Here is a 17056-nt window from a genome sequence, read left to right as displayed (position 1 = left end):
CTGCATATTCCGCTCATCCGAAAGTGCTGATCGGTGCTATTAACAAGGAATGTGCCCATTGTCATGCGCTCAAACTCAAATATGAGTCAGTTAGAGAGAGTTAGAGAGACCAAAGTATTCTGACAAATTGTGTCTGATAAAATAAGGGACGGAAAGTCCAGAAAACTAAACAAAAAAATTAAATTTAAATATTATGAATTTAGATAATTTTGTAGTAATTTTTTAACTAATTTTTTGTATCCTATTTTTTTTAAATTAATACCAAAAATGATTTTTATTCAATAATTTTATAGTTATTTGAAATTTAGTTTAATTTTGAATTTAATTTCGTGATTTTTTTAAATTAATTTTTATATCCTATTTTTTTAGTTTAACTTTATATATTTTGTAAATGATTTATAAAAAAAATCCTTTTTATTAAATAATAATTTTATAAACATTTTTTAAGTTTAGTTTAGTTTTAAATTGATTTTTCTGGATTTTTTAAAGTTTGTTAATTAATTTTTTGTGTGTTTATTTTGTTTAAGTTTAATTGTATATATTTTTTAAATTATTTATAAAACATAATCAATTATTTTATAAACTTTTTTTAAATTTAGTTAATTTTAAATTTAATTTCCTGGATTTTTTAAAATGGTATTTTAAGACAAAATTAAGACAAAAAAAGGAAATGCCAACAAATAAAAGTAAAACTATAATTAAATAAATCACAATAATTACAGCAAACAGCAACAAATACGAGTAAATGGAATTAAAGAAAAGCAAAAAGGGAGTCAACAATCAAAGAATCAACAATAAATGTTTAATGAGGTCCTTGAGCAGCGGTTAATTATATGGTGATTACGGGTCCGTGTGGGTGTCTGTGCGGATGGATGAATAAATTATAAATCCGTTGGAAAATTCAATGCGATTTTTCCACAGAGCACACAGTAAAAGTACAACAGCAACAGAGACAGCAACAGCGACAGCGACAGAGACAGCTACAACCACAAACTACAACAATTCGAGAGTATTACGAGTAGTATGCATTATTAATGACTGATTTGCCCGTCCCCCGTTTGTACTCTGTGGTTTCCATGCCAGTGGAAAAGGGGCGGTGGGAGGTGGGAAGGGTGCTTTGATGATGGACGGGGGATGAGTGGCTTGTGACACGTGTCCAAACCACAAAAAAGATTAAAGAAATCACAAAATACTCGTTATAATATAATAAGTATAAATATTGAGTCCTCCTTTCGGGGGAATACCCCAAAACGATACCAAAGAAGTTAAGAACTGTTCCCATCAGATTAGATTAGGTTGGATCCCTATTGATTCCGTGCACAACAGTTTCCCATAAGCGAACGGCCATATCTATAAGCTAAAGGTTTGAATATCAAAGATACATTGAGTTCTAGACATCTTCTGATTGATATATTCTCACATCGAATCGGCTAATTCTCGTACTACAAAAATGTTCTCTTCAATGTCTCTCCTGATAATCCCATGGTATGCGTTTCTGGGCCTTTAAAATCCATCCTTAAGGGGGGGATTATCGCCTGAACCCAGCCCACATTCCCTTCGTTCTCTTTACCCATTTTTCCCATCTCCTTCGGTCTCTGTTCACACATGCACATGTTTTCCATGCCACCTCCTCTGCGGGCACCGGCTTTCACACCATTCCTCCACCTCCACCTCGATTACGATTTCCACCACCTTATCAGCCGTCCCCTCACCACGCCCAGCACACATATTCTTGACGCCTACCCACACCTGTTTTTTTGTTCCCCTTCATGTTGCTGCTACTGCCGCCGGGCTTTTGCAATTGCCGCTTGTGTGTGCCACGTGATGAAAGCGCACGTGGCTGCAACAGCAGCTCTTGGGGCAATGTTATCAACACTTGCACGCACACACACACCAACAGAGAGAACATACATACAGTCATTGCCATGGCGATAATGACGTTGCATCCATTTCGACGGCAAAGGCTCGAAAAACTTGGGTGATGCAAACGATGCAACTTGTTGGTGGGTTTTCTATTGGTTGTTGAGTTTTCTGTTGGTGATGTTGTAAGTTTTTGTGCAGCTGTTGTTGAAATGGTGTTTTTGACTCTATCTGTTCTTGGTATGGTTTCTATTGTGGTCTCAGTTGTTGGTGTAGTTGTTGTTGAACTTTTTTTGTATGGTTTTTTGTTGTTAAAACAGCCAATTTGGCAAGCCCTTAAAATTCCCAAGCAACAGGAATATAATTATTTGTTGTTGAACATTTTCTCAACATAGAAAATTACTCCAACCGAAAAATGTACACCAACAAAATTACAACAACAACACCAATAGTTTGGGCAGCAAAATTCGAATAGGAGTCGAATTTTTGAATGGAATCTCTTAAAAAACATTCCAATTTTTGGGGAAATGCAAATTGATGTAGAAACAACATTCAACAACAGCATCTCTCATCATACAGAGACAGTGAGAGGAAAAACGAGTGAAAAACTGAAATTTTCGTATTGTATGCATGTATTTCGAGGGCCCAACAGTGCCCCTTCCACACAAAAGGGAGGCGTAATGAATGCTGCTCACCGTGCCTCTAGATATGCCTTGCCTGCACATATGTTACATATGTGTGCACATCCTACACCACTCCCACATTACTCTCTCCAGAGATTAATCATTGAGCGACCGTGTGGCAGCCCCTTGTCCCTGGCTCCTTGTTTTCCGGAGGAGTCCAAGAATCACGTTTAAAAATAGACACTTTCAGTGTAATTTGACAGGTCCGAGCAGAGTCTCGCTTGTCTTTGCTTTCCCTGCGGATTAATTCTGCTTGCATAATCTTGCACTCCTGCACACACCACCCCCAAAAATCCCTCCCACCAATTGTTGTTGAAGCTCCAGCTGATGGCGAAACAGAAAAGCAACAGAAAGCCGTACAGCAAACACAAAAAACAAAAAAAAGAAACAGGAAAAGGCAGTGGGTTCAAAAGCCACACAGCAACAGCAAAAACAAAAGAGAATAGGAACCAAAAGAGGAGTGATACGGAGGTGGGGCTGAGGGGGAGGCTGAGGTGGGTGGTGTAAAACAAAGACAGCTGTCCATATATTACATGCAACAAAAGCAAACGCAACAATAACCAACCAATTTGTAAGTGTGAAGAAAACAAACATAAAATACAACAAAAAAGAAAGGCAAAAAATAAACAACAAAAAAACAGTAATAACATGAAATGGGCACGAAAAAGCAATACAAAAACATAAATGCGTACAAAGTTCATTGACTTTGTTTTACACCACCAACGCAAGAGAGAGAGAGAGAGAGAGGAGCCCAAAGAGCAACAGCAAGAGAGAGCTCCAGCAAAGGAAAAGAGAGAACCGCAGCATAAAGAGGAGCGAGTGGCAGAGTTTTGCATGTGTTGTTTGTTTGCAAAGCCAGACAGAGAGAGAGAGCGAGAGAGAGTGAGGGCGGATGTGTAAAGAGGGCGGCAGAGTGAGCAACGCTCACGTGGGCTGCTGTTTCGCTTGCATAAACACTTTGCTGCTCCACCACTCTCTCTCTCTCTCTCTTTGTTATGAGCTGTCATTAGTTTGGGGGCTAGCATGACTAATTTGTCAAAGAGACAGAGAGAGAAAGAGAGAGAGAGCGCCAGCCATGACGTGACCCCAAACAACAACAACAGCAACAAGTACAAAGCGTACGTGCGAAAATATACGAAAACAGGCAAAAGCGCATGACAAAAAAACACACTGGAAAAAAACAAAAACCGAACAAAAAAACAATAAGCAAAAACCCAAATGAGCACAGCAAAAGGCAAATGGAAAAACAAAAAAAAAAAAATAACAAAAATATATGTAGTACATATGTACTCTGCTGCAGTGCTCTGCCCCCGCACTAGCCCCGCCTCCCCGCCCTCGCATACCACTCGTATGTATCATAGTCAAGGCGACAGCGCAGCAGCAGCGATCGCAGCAGCAGCAGCGATCGCAGCAGCAGCAGCAGCATGACAATTTAGCACATGCCAATTTGGCTGCGCAGCTGACGCCGACGTCGACGTCGACCAAACAGTGCGCGCTAAAAATATAACAGTACCTGCTGCACGACTGCTGCCACGCTTGCAACCTGTGTGTGAAAGAGAGCTGCGTTTTGGGGTACAGTGCGCGCCCACGCAAAGTGCAGACAGCGTCGACGCCAGCGACGACGTCGCGACTTCGCAAACAAGGTCAAAACAAGTTTAAATGCAGCGAAAAAAAAGCAAAGAGAGCAAGCAGCGAGAGAGAGAGCAGTAGAGCAACAGCCAGCAAGAGTTTCGTTTGTCAGGGGACAGGGGGGGGGGGGGGGGATTGCACTGCAACGATGATATTTTTTGAATATTTTGGCAGGCCATCAATAGACCCCCATCTACTGGTATGGGTAGGGTATTCTCATAGATTCCTCCATTGGTATGTTGAGAGCGGGAGAGAGAGAGAGAGAGCGAAACTTACCCGAGATAATGGTGCGACCTTCGCTGTGGCGCAGCGATGACGCCTCCAATTGTCCATGGGCGGCGGCAGTGGCGGGTGCAACAACGCTGACGCTGCCAACGTAGTCGTAATCATGGCCAGCACCGCCGGTTGCCACCAATTGACTGCGTGGACTGTTGCTGTTGCTGCCGCAGCTGCTGCTGTTGCTCCGATCGCTGATGCTGTTGTGGCCGTTACCGTTACCATTTCCGTTTGCATACACGGAACCCGACAACGATGATGATGACGATGCTCCCGCTACAGCAGCAATGCTGCCAATGATGCCGTTACTCCCCGTTGTGTTTCTATTGTGCTGACTCGCGCTGTTGTTGTTGTTGTTGTTGCTGTTGTTGTTGGTGGGTATACCGATGCTCTTGCTGCTCCGATAACCGACATTCCCATTGATGCAATGCAGCGGCATCGGCTGCGGCACCAGGCCGATCCCACCACCAGCTCCTCCTTCTCCTCCCGCCTGCGGGGGCTTCTCATTCTGCTCAAGGAAGAGCACCGCTTGTATTAGCGCATTTATGCCCGCTGACATAGCCGACGACGCGTCTCAATACGCACTCTCGTACTCTCACACACCCACGCGCCGTACACACCTTCACTTTGGAGACACTCACACACACACGCACACACGCACACACGCACACACACACAGGCACAGAGGCACGCACGCACGCAACACGATGACGATGATGATGACGACGACGCACACACAGAGCGATTTGGTTTAGCGAAAGAGCGCGGTAGAGGCGAGGCACAGCGGGCAGGCACAGCTTTAAGTCGCGACGACGACACGTTTACAGTTGTATGTGGTTCAAAGCGAAAGAGTGAGAGAGGGAGAGCAGAGGCTGAGTCGCAGACTTTTAGTTGTTGTTCGGCGGTTCGGTGGTTGTTGTTGTTGTTTGTTGCTTGCGTGGGTTGCAGTTTTCCTTCCTTTTGTTGTTGTTGTTGCAATAATAAATTTTGTTGTTAACGTTGTTGCTGTGTGGCTGTGGCTGCTGTTTAGGCTGGAATGAGCAGAGACGAGAAGAAAAATACGTTTTTTAGTTCAGTTATTCTTCACAAAATAATTCACAGAGAGAGAGAGAGAGCGGGAGGCGTCAAAAATATGGATAAAACTTTGGTCTGCCTGCCAGCCACCTTTTGGTGTAACGGTAGCATCTTGAAATCATCGCCGACACATTGGTCGCCTGCACGAAAGCTGCGGCTGAGAGAACTGTTAAATGCAGCTGCGAGCAGCTGTTGCGTTTGCGCTAATTGTTCACAGCTGCGTGGCGGCAACAAAAAAGAGTCAAAGAGAGAGAGAGAGAGAGAGAGAGTCCCGTCCCACACCCTGCCCCCCCCACTCCACACACCCCAGACACACAACAAGTTGCAGCCGCGCAGTGCAGTCGTCGTCTAATCAATGGAAAATGTGGAGGAGAAGAAAAAAAAGGAACCTTTGGCGCGTGCGCGCAGTCGACGCCGGAATTCCCCTTCTGTCAGCTGCTCTGTGTATGTGTGTGTGTGTGTGTGTGTGGGGCATTCAACTGAGCGGCAAAATGCATTGTTGTTGTTTCGTTCTGTCATAATTCATATAAAAGGTCAAGGGTCGCATCCCGTTTGTTTTCCAAGGGCTGCATGGAGCGAGAGAGAATTAGTCAGAGGGTGCCGTGCCGTTGCAGCCGGCGTGTTGGCTCTCTTGAGAGAGCCATTACAACAGTTACTTCAAATACACAGAGAGAGAGAGGGAGAGAGCTTATAGAAGCTTTTTTTTTTTTTTGTTATTTTTGTTATCGTCTGTCGCGTGGGTGATGTGGGGGCTGCTGCCTTGACATTAAACGTGCGACACCACCCACCCACCAGCCTACACACACCCCCCCCCCCCCCCCCCCCCCCCCTCTGCACACAATGACAGGGTGACACGCTCATTGAGAGAGCAACGGAGCTGCGGCGGATGCCCTACTGCGGCGCGTGGCAAAATTCTATTAAATATTCAAATGGAAAATCGCTTTAAATGGATCAGGAGAACAGCAAAAAAAAATTGCACCCTCTACGAAACCGAGAAATACTTGATTCCTGAGAAATATTCAAAGCAGGAGGAGCACAAGGACCTTTCTTTCTCCTATTACCTGGAAAGTAAACCAGAAATCGACCCCAAAGAATAACAACAGCTAGAGCCAGGGGCAGGCCAAGGAAGGGGGGGTGGGGAGTGAAATCCACCCCGGGGTTAAGGGGTCGTCCCTTTCGAAATACTTTATGGCCCATTGTCAGGCTTTCTTATATACTCGAACACGTTGAATCGAAGGAATAGCCGGAATCAGCGTGTGAAAGAAAAATATGTAAAAGAGAAAGGTGGGGCGGAGAGACCAGGACGGAAAAAGGAACAGGAACAGGGATGACTCGGCACAAACGCACACACACACACACACACAATATCCTAATAATCATATAAAACACTTGAGTGGACCCGAAATGAGAACTCAAAAGTCAAAAAACCAAGAGAGAACTTTCAAGGGGAGTCAAAGAAAACGGTAAATGTTGAAAAGAGAAACAAAAAATCCAGAAAGGAATTTAAAAGAAGTGCCAGAATGTAATGAGACACAAATTGAAGGGACCTTTTGCGGTTGACTAGAGAAAATCAAGAAAGAGAAAGAGGGAGAGAGTGTAGTGTAATATGAGAAACTTCCTTGAGAATATCACATCAAACCTGAGGGATCTGTCTGCAGAAATTTAATATTTTTTGTTGGAGAAAATACAGGTAGAAATTCAATTCACGAAAAGCTCCATTGAAGGATCCCTTACCGCATTCGAAAAAGAACTACAGTAGCACTCACATTTAATTTCTTTTGCCAAAGTATTCGGAAAACTATTCCTGAAATTCGTGAAATAAAATGCACTTGAGAAAAAACACTCTTTTCCGAACGTTTCCGAGTAGAAAGTGAATTTTTAAAGGAAGCAAAAAAAAAACCAGAGAAAACACAGAAAAGAAGGAACAGAAAGAAATAAAGGAAGCAACGAAGCAATGACAGAAAAGAAGGAAATAAAGGGGAAGGCAAAGAACGCAACAAAAAATAAACCAAAACGCAAGACAAAAACGACAGATTCTGTGTTTTTTTCTGTAAGCTTCCCCAGGAGAGAGAGAGAGAGAGAGAGAGCTTCAGCTGGCTCTCTGTTTTTCTGTCTCTCTCTCTCCTGCCCAGTCAGACACCAGCACGCACTTTCTTTTGCACTTCTCTCTCCCACCGTTCTCAGTGTTATTGTTGCTTATTTCGAAATGAAGAGTGATGGAGCGTGCAAAAAATAAAATTTCGTATAAAAATAGCCAAAAACGAGAGAGGCAAAAATCTCTGATGTACATACGTGTGCGTCAAAATGCACGTATGTGTGTGTATGTGTGTGTAGCAGTATCTTTTCTGACTAATTTTTCAATCAAACAAAATTCTAGGGACCTTTTTTTTTCTTCTAACTTTTAAAAATTATTTCAAGAAAAACAAGAGGAAAACTAGAAAAAGCTTACGCACACATAAAGAGAGCCATTCTGGCTGAAAGAGAGGGAGATTAAGAGACGAAGCGGTTGGCCCGAGAGGGAGTCATGGGATGGGATGCGATGGGATGGAGTAAAAGAGCACTACAGCCGCTGATGGCTGGACCGCGTACAATTCAATTGCATTTTTATTTGAATTATTGCCAAATCCAGTTGTTTTTTTTTCCCATTTTTTTGGTGCATATATTTTTATTTGAATTACACGATAATTTCAATTCCGTTTTTAACCTACTTTTTGGTAAAAGTATTTTTTAAGCACTTGTAAAAAAAATAGTTCCACAAAGTTAGTTTTTGGCTGTAAGTTTTTTGTTGCTGTTGTTTGTGTGGTTTTCGGCTGAACTGACGCAACTTTTTAGACTGTGACGTCGTCTGCGACGAGGCGACAAACGGCGACAGCGACAGCGACGGCGACGACGACAGTGGACGACGACGCGCACGGTACGGCTAAACAACGTCAAATGAAAGCGTTGACAAGCTGCCAAAGCGGCACTGGCAGCGGCAGCAAAGACAGAGAGAGAGAGAGAGAGAGAGAGAGAGTGACAGCACAGCCAAGGTGTAGTTAGTCGAGGTGAGGACTACTCTATGAGACACAGTAACTTTTCTATGTGTGTGTGCGGGTGAGAGGTGTCCAAACTCGAAGAGCGTACGTGCTGCCTCACCGTGCATCACGTATACCTTGGGAGAGCCAACCAAAGAGTGAGTGCGAGAGCTGCTGGTGCCTGTCTGTTTTTCTGCCTGTGTGTGTGTGTGCAGGCGAAAAAGCGTAGACAGCGAGACCGCAGAAAAAAGCACGCGCTCCACTATAAATGCTGTGCTTGCGAGAGTTTTTGTATTTGTGTGTGCTGGCAGATGGTTGAGAGAGAACCGCACCCCACCCCCAGCAAACCACTCACAACCCCCCCCACCACTGCAATGTAGGAAAAGGGCACATGCTAAAAACAAAAGCCCAAAAACATCAAGCAATAAAGCTGACCAACTGGTCTTTCTCTCCCTCTCCCACTCTATCTCACCCACTCTCTCTCTGGCGGACCAGCAAAATGCAAAATCAAAGAAAGAAAAAAGGGAGAGAAAACCACACACACACACACACACACTGCAAAACTTTTCGCACTTTGGAACTACTTTTTTGGGCCTTTTTTATTATTTACCGTTAGATTTGATGAAGCACTGCTCTTTGTTGTTGTTTTTGTTGTTTGGTAAAACTGCTGCGGATGTTGTTGCTTTCCAATTTGCACACTGATATCAAAAAAACAAAATATATGAAAACCAAAAAAAAAAGCCAGAATGGCAATGCAAAAACGAAGAAGGTTTTTGACGTTTCCTTTCTGTTGTTGTTGTTGGACAAGGTTTTTTTCCTCAGATTTTTTGGTTAGTTTTTTGTTTTTCGTTTGTTATTATTGTTGTATCATGACTGTTGATTTTATTGTACGCCTATTAGTTTTTTTTTCTTGTTGCTTAGCTGTTTGCTCTAGGTATTTTTTCGTTCTTTTTTGTTTGCTATGTTTTTGATGTTTCCCTTCGTTTCGTTCTTTTTCTTGTTGTTTTTTGTTACCCGCACAAATGCAATGACAGAAGCAAACTAAATGCTGCCGCAGCTCGGGAATGGCTTTAACTTTGGCTGCGCTGCTTTCGTCGTCGTCGCAGTAGCAGCAGCGACTACGACAGAGGCAGCAGCAGCAGCAGCATTCGCAAAAACAACAAAGGCGCACACAGTGCAGTGAACGTATGACAGAGAGAGGGAGAGACAGTCAGGGAGAGCCAGGGTATATTCAACAGAAAGGTAAGGCAATCTATGAGAGCAGCCACTATTTGCTTGCTGTTATGGCATTCCCGCATACCTAACAGAGTTCTAGAGAAAGAACCAGGCTACCGCCCTACCTTCTATCGAGAATGTACCTTGGAAAGAGCCAGAGGCAGAGAGCGCACGTGACGCGTTGCGTGCTGTCTTGTATGTATGGATGTGTGTGTCTCTGTTTGTTGCTTTTCCTCTTGCGCTTGTGCATAGCGAAACAGGAAGAAACAACAGCAATGGGCAGAGGCAGCAGCAGCAGCAGCAGCAAACAGGCAGCCAGCGCTGTGTAATTGTCTGGGCAGCGTTCGGCGGACAGAACATTAGGGCGGACCCCCAATAAGTGCAGGAAAGGAAAGGCAGGCTGGACTGGGGCATACCCATTGCAGTTTCTTTTCTTTCGTTGAGATTCACTCGGGACTCTCTGTGTGTGTGTATGAGGGGGAGGTGCTGATTAGCTAAAACTTGATTAAATCTCTTTTGTGGGGGCAAAGTAATTCCAATGGGAATTATTGCATTGCACTACGATTCTGTTAGACGATTACAGAAGCGGAAATCTTGATCGATATTTGGAATATGTGTATGTGTGTGTCATCGAAGGATCTTGGTTTGAGGACCAGTCTAAAAATCGACATTCATCTTGATTCGCTTGATTCGAGGAGAACCCTAAGATGCCGCTTCTCTGTCTCTGTCTCTCCCTCTCTCTCTTTTGCTGCTGGTTATGCTGGTGCTTATGGTTCTGCTGCGTCATTGTTTCATTACACATCAGCTTTACTTGCTTCCTCTCTTTTCCACCCACCCCTTCCAGCCGAACAAGCCATTCACACCTCCTTCTCGACAAAGAACCAAGCTCTCCGCTCCCGCTCCCGCTCACTCTCTTTCTCGCACTCGCTCTCTTTAGGCAGAGCTGAACAAGCGTTGTTGTTACTTGATGCTGCCTGCCGTCTCTGTGTTTATGCACTGTTTCTTGTGTGTGTTCCTTCCACGAATGGTATATCAATCGGAGGGTGGGGAGTTCTGTAAGACTTTAGGGTACGCACGCAGGAAGTGCTTCCTCCTTACCCTCTATTGAATGCACCTTGCCCTCAAAATGTTTGCTTGCGCTTACATTTCTGCCCTGCCTGCAGTCCCTCATCTGCCTCTCTGCCAGCTCCCCCCCGCCCTTCGCTGCTGCTTCCCTCCTATCCCATTGGCTTTTGTTATTGTTATGATGCGTCGACGTCGCGTTGCGGCAGCGGCAGCGGCAATTTCGAAACGTGCTGGCATTTGTGTGGAACGGAACTTGTTTGGACATGCATGGGCTCGTTGCAGTGGCTGCGCGGCCAGCGTTGGCAGCGGCAGCTGCCTCAGCCCTAGGCAAAACTTTGCAGCGTGCTGCTCCAAGAAGCAAAATACAAAGACAAGCCGAAAGAGAAAGAGAGCGAGAGATAGAGAGATAGAGAGAAAGAGAGAATAAGTGGAGTAAGAGATGCAGAAGCTGCAGTAACAGCAAATTGTTTGTTTTCATAATTCCATTCCTCTCTTGCATTCCGTTTTGCTCAACGTTTTCGAGGGGCCAGAGGTTCCGAATAAAGGGACGTAAAAGATAGCTTGGAGGGAGGTGGATGGGAGGGGAGGGGCGGGGTAGTGGGTGAGTGTCAGCAACAATGTTGCCAACGTCCAGGGTTCATTGGACTTGCTTTGTTTTTTTGAGTCTCTCTCTCTCACTCTCTCTCTCTATCCCCCATTCTGCCCCCAAAACCAGCATCCCCCCAGCACCGTCCGGTGCCACCTTTGTTACGCTTTTCTAGGTCAAAATTTACAATTTTAAATAACTGTGCATCCGCCACGGATACGAATTGAAATTCGAACAATCTTTGGATGGGATGCCTGGCCTCGTACGATTTCGATCAAATTCACGGAACACCTCATACCACCCGTTAAGATATTAAACGTTCCTTACAGCCCTCTTTCGGGGGGATACTATATTCGAAATTAGCTTCTTGTAAGCCAAGGCCATGGGAACAGACTTGAATGTGTGTTTTCCGAAACAGACGTGGTATGTTTTCGTGTATATATAGGCTTCACCTTGAACTTCTACAAACTCCAAGGGCCAGACAGTGGCTATTATTAATCCACAGGCGGATCGGATCAGTGGTGTGTTTTTTTTTTTTTGGGTGCAATTACCTTTCGAACTCGCTGTGTCTATAGGGGCTGTATTTGTTTAAACCAACTTATGGCCAGGATGCGTGTCAGGTCGGTGTCAACCGACGGCTACATAAAGGCACCGGTGCCGCCGAAGAAGACATCAGTTGACGGCTTCGCACCTCTCAGTGAAGTCCCAGCTCCACCGTTCCATTGTTCCAGTAATCTCGGAAGCAAAGACCAACATGAAGCTCTTTATTGGCTTCCTAATTGGTAATTGGTGTCACCACCGATCCCCCGAACCCCTCGATCCGCCTGATCCGTCTGACCCACTAATCCTTCTATATTCCTTCATTTGTAGCGAGCTTACTGATTATAAACTGCTCGAACGTCTTCTCGTTACGTATCGTCCGAAGGACGTCCACCACAGAATGCCCCACCACCGAACCACCGTGTGGTTGCACGGAGACTTCACCTCCTTGTGAGACTACCACCACAGAATGCCCCACCACCGAACCACCGTGTGGTTGCACGGAGACGTCACCTCCCTGTGAGACTACCACCACAGAATGCCCCACCACCGAACCACCGACCTGTGAGACTACCACCCCGGAATGCCCCACCACTGAACCGCCGTGTGGTTGCACGGAGACTTCACCTCCCTGTGAGACTACCACCACAGAATGCCCCACCACCGAACCACCGACCTGTGAGACTACCACCACAGAATGCCCCACCACCGAATCACCGACCTGTGAGACTACCACCCCGGAATGCCCCACCACTGAACCGCCGTGTGGTTGCACGGAGACTTCACCTCCCTGTGAGACTACCACCACAGAATGCCCCACCACCACCACCACCCTGCGCACCACAAAATGCCCCACCACCGAGCCACCGTGTGGTTGCACGGGAACGAAACCCAGCTCCACCACCTCGCGCACCACCCGTAAGACCACCACCCGTAAGACCAGCACCACAGAATGCCCCACCACCACCACCACCACCCTGCGCACCACAAAATGCCCCACCACCGAGCCACCGTGTGGTTGCACGGGAACGAAACCCAGCTCCACCACCTCGCGCACCACCCGTAAGACCACCACCCGTAAGACCAGCACCACAGAATGCCCCACCACCACCACCACCACCCTGCGCACCACGAAATGCCCCACCACCGAGCCACCGTGTGGTTGCACGGGAACGAAACCCAGCTCCACCACCTCGCGCACCACCCGTAAGACCACCACCCGTACGAGCACCACCACAGAATGCCCCACCACCACCACCACCACCACCCTGCGCACCACGAAATGCCCCACCACCGAGCCACCGTGTGGTTGCACGGGAACGAAACCCAGCTCCACCACCTCGCGCACCACCCGTAAGACCACCACCCGTACGAGCACCACCACAGAATGCCCCACCACCACCACCACCACCCTGCGCACCACGAAATGCCCCACCACCGAGCCACCGTGTGGTTGCACGGGAACGAAACCCAGCTCCACCACCTCGCGCACCACCCGTAAGACCACCACCCGTACGAGCACCACCACAGAATGCCCCACCACCACCACCACCACCCTGCGCACCACAGAATGCCCCACCACCGAGCCACCGTGTGGTTGCACGGGAACGACACCCAGCACCACCTCAGACTGCACCACCCCCAGCTCCACCCCACACTGCATCACACCTACTACTGACGAGCCCTGCAGGCCAACTAAAAGACGCAAAACCTCCACCAGAAAGTGCAGACACAGCACCGAAAGAACAAAACACACTTCCAAAAAACACAAAACAACCAAAAAACACCACAAAACAACCAAAAAACACCACAAATCCAAACACCCCGCCAAAGAATGCACAGCCACACCAAAGCCCTGTTGGTTCCCCATCCCGTTGCCCTGCTTCCTTACCCCAAGGCCCTGCCCCAACTCTAAGCCCAAGTGTGGCTGCGATTAGAGCGGATAAATGATGGAACCCACCTCGTCAACGGTAATGATCACTAGTTTTTTGTTATATTTCTGTTTAAATAAATATTATTGATGCATATCTACGAAAAACTAGCTATAGAGACGACATGAGCTAGAAAAATGGAGCTCTACGCTGAGCAAACGATTCAGTTCTTTTCATCTTACCAAGAAACCCTGACTAAAAGTCCCACAGATTACTCTAATCTGCTTAAGAAGTGCTAGGATCCATCAAAAACCAGGAAAAAAAATACAATCAAGTAATTGAAATCCTGGGGAACGGTGGGAATTTTTGGACAGAACTCGACATCTGTCAAGAAACAGCTGACGAGCATAAAATAGCAAATGGTTTAATCGGAATTGTGAGGCATTTCCACAATTTTAAATTATTCAGCCAGGCTCCGTTTTTCACATTCACAAAACTTTTCCGATTTACTTTTAAATACACATAATTTGGGGCTTCCGTTTTCACATTCCTCAAAATTTATTCGTTTTCAAAACGAAAACATTTTTGTTTCAATCGAACCTTAATTGCAAAAGGATAAAAATAGATCACTTATTGATGCATTAACATACACTTGACACCTATATCAGGGTAATTAAACTTTTGCTTTATTTATAAATAATTTTATTTTCACCCAACCTCGTTTTGGCTGAAAACGTAATCCGCAAAAGTAAGTGAAAAACGGAGCCTGTCTGAATAGATTGGCTGTTGATCGTCCAGTGACTGGCCAGTCACGCGTTTACGCGATTGTAGTCATTGGAAAGAGTGAGGATTGGGAACGGTGGAATGGAATCCTCAAAGTCCTTGCTATAAAAGATAGGACGCAGGGCGAACTTTACCCGACTGACTTTTTCGTTTACTTTAACTTGTGGCAAAATCAACAGAAAATTTCCGATTACTTTGGCCGGAAAGTTGGACGTGGACTAGGACAAGAAAGTCCTAAAACTTGTTTACTCTCTGGCCGCATGTCTGGTGCACTTCGGTGCATCCGAGGGGGCAGGCGAAAACATAAAGTAAAGCAAAAGGAAAAGGAAAAGAAGCAGAAGGCAAAGAGCACTTTGCACATGGTGGAAGGGCAGAGACAGGGGACAGGGGACAGGGGGCAGGTGTGCTGAAAGAGGGAGAATCTCACACAAAAGGAGAAGGGCACAAAAGTTCAAAGTGCATGACGGCCAGGCAAAGCGGAAATCAAGCCAAATCTGAGGCCAACAACAACAATCACAGACATGCAGTAAATGCTCCAAAGAGAGAACGAGAGAGGGAGAGAGAGAGAGAGAGAGGACACACAAACAAGCCCGAAACAAGAATCAACACAAACAAGAAGGAAAGTGGCGTGGGCGACAGAGAGAGAGAGAGAGAGAGAGAGAGAGAGAGAGAGAGAGCGGCATTCGGTAGCTAGCTGAAAACCGGGTGAGAGAAAAACAAAAACAAACAAAGCTTCTCCTACTCTCTTGTTGTCCCGTTAGTCAGAGCTTAAAGCCAAAAACAGGCTTTGCTGCTGCTCCCCTGAGAGACGGACAGAGAGAGAGGCTAACGAATGAGCATGTGAAACAGCCAGCAAAAAGAAAATGCGTCGCAAAAATACAGCGCAGGTGCGAGAATGCATGCCAGCAAGGAGAGGCGCCGGGAGAGCGCCTCCATGTCTGTGTGTGTGTGCGTGTGTGTGCAGGAAGCAAAAGGAGAGTCAGCGAGCAGAGAGTGCGAGAGCAAAATAAATAACCAGAAGCAAAAGAATGTCTTTCTAAGGGGATTCAGAGCTGAAATGGAATCGCCTACGATCCTCAGTTGAGGCGTGGAGCAGAGCAGAGACTGGAGCGCGAAAGGGAGAGAGTTGCGGAAGAGCTTCAGCTGGAAAGAAGAGAGGACCGGCAGAAGGATACCATTAGCAAGGGAAGACTGGCAACGCAGCACACGCGGAGGAGCAGAAAAACCGAGGAAGAGAGAGAGCTATCGTATGGAGAGCATCGTATGGAGAGCATCGTATGGCAGAGAGTGAACGGCGGGAGAGCTCCAGGAGAGTGGCAGCGGAAGGATAGCGGCGGAGCAGGAGCAGGCGCTGGCGCTGGCGAGAGAGTGACGGCAGAAACAGGCGACCAAACCGAATGAAACCGGCAGCACCGGTGTGTCTCGCCGACTGTGCAACAATTTGTTGCCGCAACATGTTGAACATCGCTCGAAAGAGAGCCAAATAGAACAGAAGAGCGCAATAGAGCGAGTGTGTCCTGGCCCCAAGGGTTGAATGCTGAGTTTAATAGGGGTTGAAGGGGCGGTAAAGCCGCATTACCCCCCCTGTGGCACCCCATGGCATTGCAATTAGAAACTGCATTATGAAAGCAATTTATTTGCATTTGCCAGCAATTTGAGGACTAATTGGTATAATGAAGGCTACAGTTGAAAGTCCTGGTCCCCCCTGGCAGCCGATGTCTGTGTATCATTTCACTTATGGGAAATTTGCGCAGCCAAAAAGCATGTTTAAACGGTTCAAGCTTCAGAGCTGAAGACTGATTCTTTAACAATCTATAACCATTTCAGACTGATGCCCAAAGGATTATCTAGCTAGATGGTTTTAGGGGTAGAATGGGTTATTTTCTCTTGAATTTGGTAAAGCTTCGACTTCGCTCAGACGGTGTTCTACCTTTCAGACACATGGATGTTTAGTAAATGGAGCTATTCGCTGGCTTCTAGGTTCGTTTACCATTACTTTCTGGATAATGACTGTGGGGAATTGCTTATACATATCTCTCATTTTACGATTAAATGGGGAAATGAGAGCTTTCGACATTCCCTCGTGCTCATGTGGACATTTCTCAATCATCCGCTCTGCCTTTCACGTTCACGTATCGATTTACACAGCGTAAAATTCAGTTAGCAACCGAAATCCGAAAGAAATGCGTGCCAAAAACAATGAGCCACAGACATACCGAGAGTAAATAGAGTCCAACGTACAAAAAACACGTGAACAGGCGGCAGCTGCATAACAGGGCGTATGAGTAATGCAGCCCCCTCACTCCCTTCAGACCTGTTTTCTTCGCACTCTCGATAAGCTCGACAAAACCCGACAAATGCAGTGCAAAAAATAAAAACAACAACAACAAAAACAGTAGCACATGTGCCGCCCGTCAGGTTACGGTGCAACTGTTTCAAACTTCTGGCTTTCCATGGAAT

The 17056-nt window shown here is 46.1% G+C and overlaps 2 protein-coding genes across 9 annotated transcripts in view; both read right to left on the bottom strand.

Annotated features, from left to right (window-relative positions):
* Positions 1-17056, bottom strand: part of Mnt — a 36971-nt gene that overhangs the window by 3531 nt on the left and 16384 nt on the right. For 3 of the 4 annotated variants that reach the window (XM_033385277.1, XM_033385278.1, XM_015186426.2), the window contains one exon: positions 4449-5479. In XM_033385277.1, coding sequence (XP_033241168.1) covers positions 4449-5007 — 559 coding nt within the window. In that variant the 5' untranslated portion in view covers positions 5008-5479. Of the gene's footprint in view, positions 1-4448; positions 5480-8230; positions 8405-17056 lie in introns of those variants that run through there. The other variant, XM_001354986.4, reaches the window with a different exon arrangement.
* On the bottom strand, positions 12238-13706 carry LOC117185161 (uncharacterized). 5 transcript variants are annotated; one of them, XM_033385282.1, is made up of 3 exons: positions 12664-13702; positions 12570-12618; positions 12238-12386 (listed from the first exon to the last, which is right to left on the bottom strand). In XM_033385282.1, the coding sequence occupies exons 1-3, from the start codon at positions 13603-13605 to the stop codon at positions 12253-12255; spliced, it is 1125 nt and encodes a 374-aa protein (XP_033241173.1). In that variant the 5' UTR covers positions 13606-13702; the 3' UTR covers positions 12238-12252. The 5 variants fall into 5 exon arrangements, with proteins under 5 accessions (XP_033241173.1, XP_033241174.1, XP_033241172.1 ...); XM_033385283.1 differs by having other exon boundaries at positions 12238-12771; positions 13465-13706; XM_033385281.1 differs by having other exon boundaries at positions 12570-13702.

Source organism: Drosophila pseudoobscura, chromosome X, assembly GCF_009870125.1.
Source record: "Drosophila pseudoobscura strain MV-25-SWS-2005 chromosome X, UCI_Dpse_MV25, whole genome shotgun sequence".
Classification (NCBI taxonomy): domain Eukaryota; kingdom Metazoa; phylum Arthropoda; class Insecta; order Diptera; family Drosophilidae; genus Drosophila; species Drosophila pseudoobscura.
Note: the sequence above shows the minus strand (reverse complement) of the source record. Positions and strands in the feature narration are given on the sequence as shown.

Excerpts from the sequence above, each read along its gene's own strand:
- LOC117185161 (XM_033385279.1), bottom strand. The coding sequence starts at position 13,605 with ATGCAGTGTGGGGTGGAGCTGGGGGTGGTGCAGTCTGAGGTGGTGCTG. Across the intron at positions 12,619-12,663 it reads CCGGGGTGGTAGTCTCACAG|GTCGGTGGTTCGGTGGTGGG; the intron begins GTCGGTGATTCG and ends GTAGTCTCACAG.